Genomic DNA, 13,551 nt, shown 5'->3' with positions numbered 1-13,551 from the left:
ACTGACACATTCAGAAAGGCAACCACTGTTCACAAATTATGTCAGGCAAACTGTGGCCTCATATTTTGAAAATTCCTAAACTGTTAAAGACATCAGAAGACTGGACATACTTTGAACATAAAACAACAAAGTCTTGAATACATGAGATTGGTGTTCTTTTGGCATTGAACATGGAATTAAGAAATACCCATTCCATCACATTTGAGCATCACCTCCTATTCATTTAAAGACACCAATACACTAACTGTTTTATATTAACCTAGATGATAAAGTCTAACCGTCCTTCTTCCTCTGAGGTCTGTGACTGAAAATAGTATTTTGTAACATATTTAACAAATGAAAGAGACATACAGGAAAGTCCTTCAGCACAAGGCTTCACAACTTCAAGAAAATACTGCCACAGCCTTGGATAAATTTATTATACACACAATGAAGAAAATCACCAATACCTAGACAATGGCAGTTGTAGTAATATAAGAAAGAGTTCCTTATACAGACTCTGCGTTTGTAAGTTCTTGTGCCCCACACCCCCATATCAAACATCACATGCCTTCTCCTAAGCAACAAAACTTAAGGCAGTATCTTCCTCTACTTGCATGGAATACTAGGATGATACAAGCAAACTACGAAGTGCCCTGGATCAAGAGAAAGCATAAAGTTATGCAAGTCATGTGCAGACACAGAATGTAAAAGCTGACCCAAGAATACTATGGTCCTAAAAAGTACTAACTAGGAAAATGTACACATCTCCATATTTACATATACAGTATCAACCAAGAAAAAGTTCAGGTTAAAATGAAACCTTTTTTTAAGCCAACTGATAAACAAATATAGTACCACTGGAAAAGTTATTTAGTACTTCTCTCATCAATACAATCAATAATATCAACAAAAAAAAACCAAACCACTATTCTTACCTTCTGTTTAAGAATAAGCTTAAACATAGCTAAGATGGAGTGACCATGCTTATTTTTATAAATATACTGAAGAAGGTGAAATAGCCATTTCCCAGACTAGTTTAGAGAAACCTGTGAGCATATGTCTATCTTTAAAGTAGACAACGAAGTGAAAGACATGTGCATAACAACTTGAAAGTATTAACAAACATGGGCATGATGGAGCTCAAAGACACCAGACTACTGCTGACATCTGCCTGGCAGCAGTAGAGGGAACAAAGATGCAAGGACAATTTGCTAGAAAATCTAAAACCTAGAACACAGCTTCTGCAAGAAAAGGAAAGGATTATTTAAAGTATTGAAAAATCAGAGAACACTGAGCAAACCCAGAAATTCAGTGAAAAAGGAGAGATTAAAAGTTAAGAGGAACAAAGACATGGTGATTTGAAGACACTAATGTCTAAATAAGGACTTCCAAAGAAAACTGCAGCTTTTCTTTGAGATTGCCAGACAAAAGGTAAAATACAGACAAAAACATTAAAAAGTTCATTGCCTAGGAATGTTGTCAGTTACAGTAACTCCTGATTCTTGAATCCATAAGAATATGTGAAGCTATTGCACTTAAACTGTGTAATTATCACATAAAAGAGGATATGACAGCTTTCAATTAGATGTTTATATAATTGTAGGAAATAAGCAGTTCCAAAGGTTTAATTCCTAAGCCCACTGGTGCAAGTGAAAGGAGATTTAGGGGGTTTAGCAACCTTTACAAATACAGAAAATTATTTTAAAAATACAATTTACCTGTCACAGTACCTGTAACAGTCATAAAGCTGTCTTTCTGTATCTGTGGAAGGTATTCCCATGGCTAATATACCTCCTTGAAAAAACACTGAGTTTATAGCTCTTGAAGGGTATGAGAACCTGTTGTTTATCATGAGTTACATGCATTTAAAAAAAAATACCTTTTTGTAAAATAGCTGATAAGTGTTCTCCTAGTAGTTGTTTCTCCACACAAGCAATCAGTGGTTTCCTAAGTAAGGCAAGAAAAATGTATTAGAAATATTAAGAGCATAAGGAAACTGCTTTCTGTCGCAGTGCATTTGTGAATAACTTACAATACAAAATAAATCAACAATTTTCTACTTGAAACAGAAGCTGCAAATTAAGACAAATGTTGCATGTGATCTCAGTCAAGAAAGAAAACAATAAACCATGTATTTAGTTTAAAGAATAAATTCATGTTTGAATACTAAAACCCAAGTTCTTACTAGAACAGAGAAGCTTACAACTCCCAAATCAGTACAATAACATTTCTGTAAAAAAAAGTCTAATTGATGTTTTCTTGCAAGCAAGCAAAACAAAACAAAGATTTCCCTAGGTTTGAACTGCAAAATACCACAATACTTGCTGGTGATTCTCAAAACTCAAACTTTCCATCTAATTGTGTTATGTACGTATAAAAGCACAAACTGAGCTAGACCCAACAAGATTCAAATTTGCTAAGTATTTTACATGTCCTTGAATTTTCCCTGCTTTTTACTATCAAGATTTGATACAGTCACTTTAGACAGAAAAATAATGGCAAGTTTCCCTTTATGTCTTTCATACCCTAAAAGAAGAAAGAAATGCCTGAAGTGCAAAGGCATGGTAATTTCAATGTTTAAACTTCTGCTGCTGTTCACAATATGACAAAAGAACAAATATTTGTCTCTGAGCTAAGTCTTATAAAACTGGTGTCCAGACTCTCGATTTAGGATTTTCTCAACAAAGGATTAATGGAAGCCTTTTATGTAGTGGCATCCACTTTATGTTCCTACCTTTGCTTAAACACCACTTTTCATGAAACAGCCCAACAGTGACTTGTCTGACCTCCTATACAATACACAGTTTTAGTCCCTTCATCTCAAAAAGGTTAAATCAGAACTTGGAATGGTTCAGAGAACAGACAGCGATGGTCAAAGTACACAGAGGTAGCTGCAAGAGAACTGCATGTGTTAGGATTCTTTCTTTCTGAGAAAGATAAATTAGCAAGAGTACAGTGCATTGAGAGGCAAGGAAAGGGTGGAAGGAAACTAAATGATCACTTTATCCTGCAATGCAAGAACTGGGGTCATCGGTGATGGTACTGGGAGTGAGACTTAAATAAAAGGAGACAATTTATCATGTGGTGGCTAGTGCACCAGTGGAACGCTGTATCAAAGGCTGGCACAGATGGACAAGCTTATGTGAATACCATTGAGAAAGTGCAAGTATTTGAAAGAGATCCAAACAGACAAATCACACCAGGTTCAGAAAATACCCTGATCTGAAAACAGACAGATACCAGGACAGTATCAGGACATCTCATAGACGTACTCTATTCTTTCCTTTCAGTGGTCATAAGCAAATACAAAATACCAGCTAGACAGACTCTTGGTCTTAATACATATGGCTAATTTTATGATCAATTCCACATTCCCTGAATTTTCTGACTACTGCTATTTACAGCTGCTGACTGTCCCCAGTAGCAGAAGAAGCCTAGGTTGTATAAAATACCATCCTTGGCTTCGAAAGATCTGTTCTGCCTATAAGGGAAGAACGATTCATCTGCTTGGAACTGAGAGGCAGAGCACAATTTCCTAACAAGCAGACAGAATGAGTATTTGTCTTAACTGATAGCTGATGAATTATCCTGAAGGTACCTTCTCAGGTACAGCCTCAAAGTAATTTCATTACATCAGCTACTGACTGACCAGGAGATAGGCTTATTCTGGTCAGTTTTTTGGGCAGGCATGTACTGATGAGCTGAATAAATCCCTCAAAGGGCTACAACAAAACATTCCCCATTTGTTGCACAAACCTGGTTTACAGTATTTTGAATTATGTTTCCCAGCACCAGAACAAGGGGACACAGTCTCAAGCTGCGCCAGGGGAGGTTTAGACTCGAGGTGAGGAGGAAGTTCTTCACCAAGCGATTAATTCATCATTGGAACGGGTTGCCCAGGGAGGTGGTTGAGTCATCAACCCTGGAGGCGTTCAAGAGGAGATTGGACGTGGCACTTGGTGCCATGGTCTAATCATGGGGTCTGTGTTGATAGGTTGGACTCGATGATCCTCGAGGTCCTTTCCAACCTAAGTGATACTGTGATGATGGTTTTGTCCAGGAAACATCAACATCTCAAGATCAAACTCTGCAACTCAATTTAACATCCTTTCTGCTCTTTTCAGGCACACCTACAGAGACAGTATGACCTGAGGACAACTAAAGGCTCTAATTTTAATAACTACTGTTTCTTAATGCAAAGAAAGGAAATTAATGCAAAGCCTTCTAAAACCAGGTTTCTAAGCCTTAACTAGAGATGAGATCCAAAGTGAGGACTTCATGCATATGTAGACTGAAAGTATTATATTAACCTAATTTTTAACTTAAACAGTAAATAAATATATATGTGCCTTAACTTTATACCTAGAAATAGTTCCATGTGTTCTAATGTGAATGATTTTGCCAGAAAAAGCTATCAGCATTCACAGGAAGAACATTCCAGTTCAAGTATGTACCATGACATGCAATACATGTGTGTGAGTATACGGAAGTCTGAAGAAAAGAAGTTTAGAAGGTAATTTTTATTCAGTAATCCTTTTAACACCCAATGAAATGCCAATACACCATCCAGAAAACTAACAAAGGAAATAAAATGTCATGTTCTTCATTAATTGCTTTTTGTTTAAAAAAAACCCCAAACAAACATTTAAATGGCCTGCTGCAGGACAATGGATTTACAGTCTGTCAGTGAATCTGCAGTACCTCCTGAACACACATTTCTACCACACCAAAACACATGCTATTACTCCAAACCTAAGTGAAAAAAGGACAAGCTGCCTTGCACAATACATTGAGAGCAGCTGCACCAAAGCTGATCTACTGTGAAGTTTACATTCTGGACTGTTTATGAATGACATTAATGTCTTACACCATGATTTAACCTTTTCCTTTTTTGTCTAATGACTCTTTCTTTCCCTCAAGGATTAGTGGTCAGTGTTGGTATCAATACATGAATGGCTAAAACTAGGTGCTACTTTTGATAACGAAAACGTGAGTTCTTATATAATATTTTTTTGCTTCAATATACACTGATAAATCTTTATGGCTCGATTTCTCCCTTCTTACTCAAAGTGTATTTTCATTTGAAAGAAATCAGTTTTGATAAAAATGGTCTTAAAAAAATCCAAGCTGCATCACAAGCACTGTCAACAAGATACCTGTAAAATAATCTCTGTCCTTCTACAACCATGGATAATCAGAATTTTATGATGGATATTTGACTTACACTAAGAATGACAAAATTTGTACTCACTGTGTGCTGTGGTCTAAATATGTTATTACTCTGTCTCCTTCCTCTTCCAATCGTTTACTAACATGGTGAAGGTATTCTGGGACCTAGTGAGACAGAAGAATGTCAAATTCAGCTATGAAGGTATGAAAGGCACATTGTCTTGTTCCATGGCAATTATTTCAAACTACAAATTTAAAGACAATATGAACTGGAAAGGACTATTCCACCAGAATGTTGTTAGGTACTACATAGTCTATACTTTTATTAATCAATGTTACTTCATGTTAAAAGCATTATAACCACATCTGACAGAAAGAAAACCAGAAATCTGACAATTTTTCAGAGGAAGTTATGGTTTTTCTCAAAACTATTCTGAGCTAAGCTAGTTCTTAAAGTACCATGGAGGAGATTTTCAGTTATATAATTTAAATGGCAGTTTCTCCAATATTGTGCCTGTCCCTATGGAGACTTAACACATTTAGCATGTATTAAGACAGGTATGAAATTAAGACTCTGGCTGCAAATGATCAAAACAGTTATACTTCTGTGCATGTATGTACATGTATGCACACAGATACCCATGCATGTGTATGCATTACATGCACATGGATGTAAGTATGCACATATATATGCTGTATAAGGTAGGGCCTTACATCTCTTATGTTTTCCACAGCTCTCTACTAGGTGCATAACTTTTTGGTCTCAAAACCTGTGTCAAAGCATTTTACCTCAGGTCCCAGTGGAAAACCAAGGAATGAAGTGAAAGGAGCAGGATTAGACACAAGGATTCCTTTCTGTGCCATGTAAACAGGCGTTTTCAGAATGTTTGTCAGTATTAAAACTGAAGTAAGAAAAGCAGTCTTCTGTATTTTAGACCACCAAGAAACACACACATTTTCAGAGGTATGTAGAGAAAGAATTCAGAGACCTGAAGCATGCCCACTGCAGAGCATATTATATCTCAAGAAGACAGAAAACAAACATGTTAAGTTTGTTTAACTAATAAAAGAAACAAAACAGCAAAACAAGTGCAACTAAATAGTAGAAAAGTAAAGAGTTTACTTAGGTATTAAGCAGAGGGTATAACCACGCCAGTGTGCATTTTACAGCTCTTGAGCAAAACCAGTATGGATGGTACACCTTTAAACATTATGTGGCAATGAGTTTCTGGTAGTATGACTTTAGCTACACAAAATGTTGCTGGGTTATATATTCTAAGTACCAAGGCAACTTGGAATCTGCTCTTTGCTTTGATACAATACTGTGGTCCACATCAAAACATGTAAATGTATACATGTGTACCTTACTACCAGTAAACTTTATTGAACATTAATGTACCATGGCACTATCAGAAGTTCTCATGTAATGTCACAGCAGATAAAATTAATATAAAAACATGCACTTACCTCTCTCTCTTGCATTAATCGTTGGCCTTCTGCAGCATATAAGCAATTTGTCTCGTCCAGAAACCTCTGTTCAAATGAGTCCTTGTAAACCTGCTCAGGAAATTAATTTAGTTAGTTACATTAAGCTGCCAGTAAGGGCAAGTAAAATCTTGAAAAGTGTTGGATTAACATTACATTAACAGAGAAGCTGTTTGCCCATTGGTTTTAGAAAGACTGAGATCAGAGCTGACTTCCCAGTGGCAGCAATTACATATTTCAGTCATGAGTACTCAAATTGTCCAAACTGACAGACTTCTGTTTAGGCTGCACAGCCTAACACTAGTACTCAACATCACAGCACAGCGATGACATCCAATCCACCTAAGCTCGACTCCCACTGATGTTTCTGTAGCAAAAAAATAATAAAATACTTCCAACTAGTAAAACATGAGCACAAACCAGGTAATTACCATCAGTAAAATAATAATGCGCTCAATAATGCATCTTCAAATCTGTCGTGTTTATCTCAGCAGTCCGTGAAAAACAAATTATACCAAGTAAGGAGAACTCTCTTTCTCCAGGGAAGGAATAAGGTGTGTAAACAAAGCACACCAATAACAATCACAGACATCAAAAAATTCCTGCATAATGATTAACAGTTTAGTATAGGAAGATAAGTTAGAAAGGGCAATTATATAAAATAGTCAAAACAGTCTGGAGCAGGTAGCTAGGGAGTAACACGTAAGCAGAGAGTCAGTGAAAAGAAAAAGGAAAGATTCCTCAAGTGTGGTGGAAGAAGAAAATATTTCTTTCAAAACATACAGCACAGTTCCAAAATTCATTACATTCTGACCACTTTTTTAACCTTGAAGACTTAGTAGCTTGATTTTTTTTTTTCCTAATGCAAACTTAACTAGGAAACCTCTCTCTTGACAAGCATTCAGAGCATAACAGTTCACTATTTCAACATCTTGAGTAGACATCAACTCATTGCTTCAGCCTCCCCTTTACACTAGCTCCAGGTTCAACAAAATCAAATACGAGGCTTTATTTCCTTTTCTTTAGGATAACTGGAAAAATATTAACATAACATAATATGGAACCACTTTCTGCATAAAGCACATGTAAAGCTCTACAACAGGAAACATCTGTAGAGCAGGATTTATGCGAGGAGCAATAAACTCTCAGCAGCTAAGCCTCAGTTGCATAGTTGGCTAAAAATCAGGAATGAGTAGTAGACTGTTTTGAAATGAAATGCAGAATTTGCTTCATTAATTAATTAACCTTTTTCCAGAAACTAACTCCTCTTGAAAGAAATTGAATAGAATATAGAGTATAGAGAATAGAATAGACCAGACCAGACCAGGTTGGAAGCGACCTTCAAGATCATCGTGTCCAACCTATCATCCAACACCACCTAATCAACTAACCCATGCAACCAAGCACCCTGTCAAGTCTCCTCCTGAACAACTGCAGTGATGGTGATTCCACCACCTCCCCAGGCAGCCCATTCCAGTGGGCAATCACTCTCTCTGTGTAAAACTTCCTCCTGACCTCCAGCCTGAACCTCCCCTGGCGCAGCCTGAGACTGTGTCCTCTTGTTCTGGTGCTGGCTGCCTGGGAGAAGAGACCAACCTCTGCCTGTCTACAACCCCCCTTCAGGCAGTTGTAGAAGCAATAAGGTCATAGAGACCCTGGCCTATAATTACAGGATTGTGAACACATCTCTCTCTCAATGAAGAGACAGATATTATAAAAGAACATATTGGACTAGGTTAGCTTCCCATGTGAAAAAAGAAAGCCACACTTTTGAGCCAGTGAAGGTGAATGCAGACTTAAGATCAATTTTGAAAGAATGATCCAACAAAGAGGAATATTTATCTTGAGATAGTGGAGGACTTTGTTAACAAACCAATATATGTTAAATAGTCAACACTTAGAAAAAGTTGATGTAGTTAAGAGAAACTATCAAATAAGGATGGGGGGAATAAGTGGGGAAAAGCATACAAAACAGATCTGCACCTCCAGGTTACATCATTTGAAAAATCATTTAAGTTTGCCTTTGCTCTTGAACAGAATAATTAGTATACCAGAAAATTTAATACTTAGAGAAAGTTACAGATGAAATTCAGAAAGGTCAATCTGAAAGGCAGAAAAGTAGGTAAAACGCTTGACCAAAACGAACTATTTTATGCAGTCGTCTTCTTCAAACTCTTTTATATAATGTTCAGCCAGTTTCCTAATGTTGAGCAACCTCAACAGTTTTTAAGAACAAAGGACAGCTCCTAAGTTTCATTGTACACCACACGAAGCTACAATGTCAACTAGAGGACAACCTATATCAAAGTTCAGAAAACAGCATTTTTCAGTCTATTTGGTTGCTTAGTATCTATGCTAAATGAAGGTCCCAGTAAGTTATAGATTTGACCTTATCTGTTTGAAAACCTGGCCTTAACTTTGCATTCCCTTCTTTCCTTGGCAGTTTGGCTAAGAAGTTGCAAACACAGTGATAGCTTTGTGACAGAGACCCAGGATCTAGACTCCAAGGAAGTATGACTTTTTACAGTGGCAGAGCTGATCTTTTTTTTATTCCAACATTTACTCAGCAATAGGATTAGAAAACAAGTGATTAAGGCAGATAAAATACTGCACATACTAAACAATTTGCAAATGTATTACTTAAGAGTCTGCAGGCCACTTTGATAAGGAAAACAGGCAAAGAAGTCTCATTTAAAAACAGAGAATAAATTACTGCACATCAGGTAAAGAAGAGGTAATCTTACCAACCTAACAACTAGATTCTGAAGCACATTTACTAGAGGATAAAAATATTTCTGTACAACACGCAAATTAGAAAAGTCCAAACTCTGTTTCTGAACACAGCTGCCACTAGCAAAGTTTGCTGTACTCACCTGCAGGTCAGACAGCATGCTCAACAAACTCCGCAGCAGACTTCTGTCCACAGCTTCACCATTACGCTCTCGTTCAATTAGCAGGAGGATTCCATCAATAGTCTTGTTTTGAACTTGCTTGTCACTAATGATGTGATTTCTAAATAACTCTAGCCCCATGTCCCTGTGTGAATACTGAATGTTAATAAATCACTGTTGATCCTTTTTAAAAAAACCTCTCAGTTTGAGAAAAATCAAAGCACCTAAAATACATAGTGTGTACACAGGTATCTAGGATACAGAAAGACAATTTATTAATGGTGTGCACATTCTTTTTGACACTGCCCACTAAGAAGACTTCATTATCCTGATGACAAAATACTACGCCACATTCTACCAGGTGCATACACTTCAGCTGAGAACTGTCACCAGCCTGGTAATCATGTTTTGTATAACAGACTATGACATTATTTATTGAAAAACTTATTGTAATGAAAATAATTTAAAATCTGAACATATACCTTAACATAAGATCCCCTGGATCAGTCAATCTATATGTAATTTATAAGTTTGCTCAAAAGTATGAATTCTCTTTATGGTTAGGACCTAATGTATCAGATTCTTGCTTCATTTTAAGAGGATGAGGAATGGTGCCTCTCTGCTATGATGCAGCTAATTATAAAACATTGTCTTGGCCAAGGGAAACAGAGGAATCTTAGATAAAACTTGTTACCTTCAACCTCTTCTATGCATCAGGATTTCAATATCCCCAGTATGGGGATAAGAAGACACAAAGTATGAACAGACCTCTTAAGAAACGTTTAATAAAAGGAAGGCTAACACAACAAGTTGGAAGAAAACTACTGCAAACATTGGGAAGAAAGACACCCACAGGACAAGCCAGGAGTGAAAGAAGGATGCCAGGTTCCTCAAATAGCCTGAGGAACTCCTGAGAGCACAGAAGCCAGCCAGGAAGGGGAAAAAAAAGCCCTACTTTTACTTCAATACTTTACCTACCTAGTTGTTTTTTTTGGCTTTAGATGGATTAATGATACCAAAAATTTTCAACAAAGCCTGGGTTTGTTTGCTTGAGCAATGACACAAAATTCCCCTCAGGAGAGATGCTTAAAAACCAGAATGCCCAAAGATGTGACCATGGTGTGCTGAAAGTACAGCAGGAGCATCTCAACACTCCAAGCCACTGGTCTTTACTGTCAAGAGTCCAATGCTGGAAAAACAATCTGCACCTTGTCAGTGTGTGCTCAAAAGTGGTGAATTTTGTCAAAATTAGGAGCACTTGAAATAAAGTTGGGCCAGAACTAAGATGCAGAGGCAGCACACCCATCCTCATCCAGGCTGTGACAACTACAGAAATATATAGCCTTGACTGTTAAGCATATGTTCACAGACCTTTCTCTTTGTTTACCCTCACTAGAAAATTAATACTCCTGGGGAAGACAGAAAATTACACATGCATTATGTTGACCGATGTGTTTCCATGAATTAACACCAAAATTTTAAAGCCCTACTACACAGATTCGGAACATTTATTCTAGGTGAAAAAATTTATTTTCAACCTTTGCAAACCCAGTAAGAGCATGTTAAAGCTCCCAAGATTTCAAGAATACTTACATGGATACCTACCATATAGAAGGAAGCATTGAATTCTGAAGTACATATGTACGATCCAAAAATAAGAAAATGCTCCTGATCATGATCTGAAAATACATAAAGAGAATGTTTTTCTCTTGGGCACTGCATGGTATTTTAAATTAGATAGCAACTTCTGAAAAACTACACCACATAGCCATGCACCTTGATTACTGACATGTTTTTTCAACTTTTACAGTGACTTGTAAAGCCACTGGTAATAATTTATTGATGCTAACACTTTTACTAAGCTATACATCCAAAGTACATTCAAAAGATTTTTCCAATTCTTAGCTAAATAGCTTTACTGCCACTGGTATATAATTTATTAATGTTAACACTATTACTAAGGTGTCAATCCAAAGTACATTCAAAAGATTTTTCCAATTCCTAACTATTAACTAAATAGCTTTACTGCCACTGAGATACATAACCCATTCAAGCAATACAATCAAGACATTCAGTAAACACCCTGAAATAACATGCTGCTGTGGTTCTCACTCTTCTAAAAAACGATTAAAAGCAGAGACAGTAATAAGATGTGCAACAGATTTTATCATAACAGAAGTTAGCTGCCAAAATTAACAGGAAAATAGAGATACATTCATTCTAATGGGGGAACGCTGGTATACAAAAATACCTTTATTATTCTTTTATTGAAAAAGTGGGAGAAAGAAGCAAGGGTTTAGCCTATTACTCCTTTGCATTCCAAATCAATTTTAAACTTTGCTCACAAAAAGACTGCCTAGTTTTCAGTTTAGCAATAGCATAACTCAGATTGTCAGTAACCAATTCACCCCCAGGCCATCTACAGGAATTTCTACCCTCAGCTGTCTACTTACTACTCCCCTAAAAGATTTCACTGCTTCTGAAGCAGTTCTCAAGCTGACATAGTTTCTGGACAGGCATATTGAAGTAACACAGCAGCAAAGCTGGGTTTGTTTTTTTTTTTTCCTTAAAATACCACAAGTGCTAAATCAGGACAGGGCAACCACTTGTTACAGGTTGTTGCTCTGAGGAGCTAAAAAACAAAAACCACAACCAGAGAATGCTCAAAAGCAATTGAAATTAACAGAGTTCACAGTAGAAGCCTTTTTATAAAAACACAGGCCCAGCTTAATTAAATTCTCAAGACAATAAACTTCAACTGTATTTTCATCACTGCTGAATTTTTGAGTAGTTTCAATTAGTCTTTCCATTTTTATTTCAGATAAAAATCATGGAGAAGGTGGATTTGAGGAAAGAAGATAGATATTCAATCATTTGGGGCACCTGTGGCCAAAACCAAACAGTGCAATAAAAACTTGTTGTAAACTGCTGGCTTGGAATGATAATAATGCATTCTTAAATGGACAATTCACATGAAGAAGACTTTTTTCTGTAACATTGTGGAGGACGAGAAGGGCAGAAAGAGAACTTCACTCCTCTAATATTCCTGTTTCTTGGCCCTAGTCAGGACTGTCATAAATTAACCTAGCTCTTTGAGCTATCTAGAAGTAAAGATCATGGACTCTTCAATCACTTAAAATTACAAATAGCAAACAATTTCAGCACAGTCTGATGAGTTTTTCTTTCCATCCACAGAAAACAGGTGTCAGTATATTTCTGAGTGATATCAGACTTCATATGAAACCTATGAAAGTCAGAGTAACACAACATAAGTTTTCAACAAGACCACCTCTGGACAGCAAAGGGGAAAGTAAAAAGCAACTCTGAAATTTGGAGGAGATGCAACACAGTCCCAACTCAAAACCTTTTGCCCAGATTTCACATCCCGAGTGTATGTATTTAGAACAAGCATTCAACTTACCATTTGTCTGCAATGATCTTGCCAACATTTATTTATCTTCTTTAAAAATAAAAGACTATCCAGGGAATCTGTACAGCACCTATTAAGGAAAACTAGCTTGATGGTGTATTTTGAGGCCAGATTCTGGAGATGATCTTTGTCACCCATTAAGCAAAGCTGCTCCATGGATATTCTGATGTCACTGTGACTGCCCAGGGATAAATCGTTAATTGCAGTGCTTGGGCAAAGCAGAGGGACTGGCATTTCTCCAAAAGGCCTCCCTGTATTTTCAAGGAATAACACTCACTGCTCTTCAGAAATACCATCTAGTGGCTGCACTGTATAACTCTGATAAAGATTTAAACAACAAATCCTACCGGTGTCAAAAACCAACCTTGTCACCAACTGAGGTCAGAGGGACGGAAAGGTTTATTTTGGATAATGAGTTCACACTGTGCACTACAGGAATGACCCTAATCTCTTAAAAGCAGTTACAATTCTAAATAATCCTCATCAAATCCAAATTCCACTCTTTTCATATACATCTCCAGGTCTCTCTAAGTAACTATACTGTTTTCTTCATTACACAACAGATCCAACTGTTTGCTATGAATAACAGAATTC

The 13,551-nt window shown here is 36.9% G+C and overlaps 1 protein-coding gene across 4 annotated transcripts in view; it reads right to left on the bottom strand.

Annotated features, from left to right (window-relative positions):
* CUL4A (cullin 4A) overlaps positions 1-13,551 on the bottom strand; it is a 40,686-nt gene that overhangs the window by 18,116 nt on the left and 9,019 nt on the right. For 2 of the 4 annotated variants that reach the window (XM_068136989.1, XM_068136970.1), the window contains exons 4-9: positions 12,949-13,018; positions 11,133-11,206; positions 9,510-9,672; positions 6,619-6,708; positions 5,234-5,316; positions 1,862-1,929 (exon numbers count right to left, since the gene is read on the bottom strand). In XM_068136989.1, coding sequence (XP_067993090.1) covers positions 1,862-1,929; positions 5,234-5,316; positions 6,619-6,708; positions 9,510-9,672; positions 11,133-11,206; positions 12,949-13,018 — 548 coding nt within the window. Of the gene's footprint in view, positions 1-1,861; positions 1,930-5,233; positions 5,317-6,618; positions 6,709-9,509; positions 9,684-11,132; positions 11,207-12,948; positions 13,019-13,551 lie in introns of those variants that run through there. The other 2 variants (XM_068136979.1, XM_068137000.1) reach the window with 2 other exon arrangements.

This window comes from Melanerpes formicivorus, unplaced genomic scaffold (assembly GCF_026170545.1).
Source record: "Melanerpes formicivorus ecotype bairdi unplaced genomic scaffold, bMelFor1.0.p_v2 SCAF_1, whole genome shotgun sequence".
Taxonomy (NCBI): Eukaryota; Metazoa; Chordata; class Aves; order Piciformes; family Picidae; genus Melanerpes; species Melanerpes formicivorus.
Note: the sequence above shows the minus strand (reverse complement) of the source record. Positions and strands in the feature narration are given on the sequence as shown.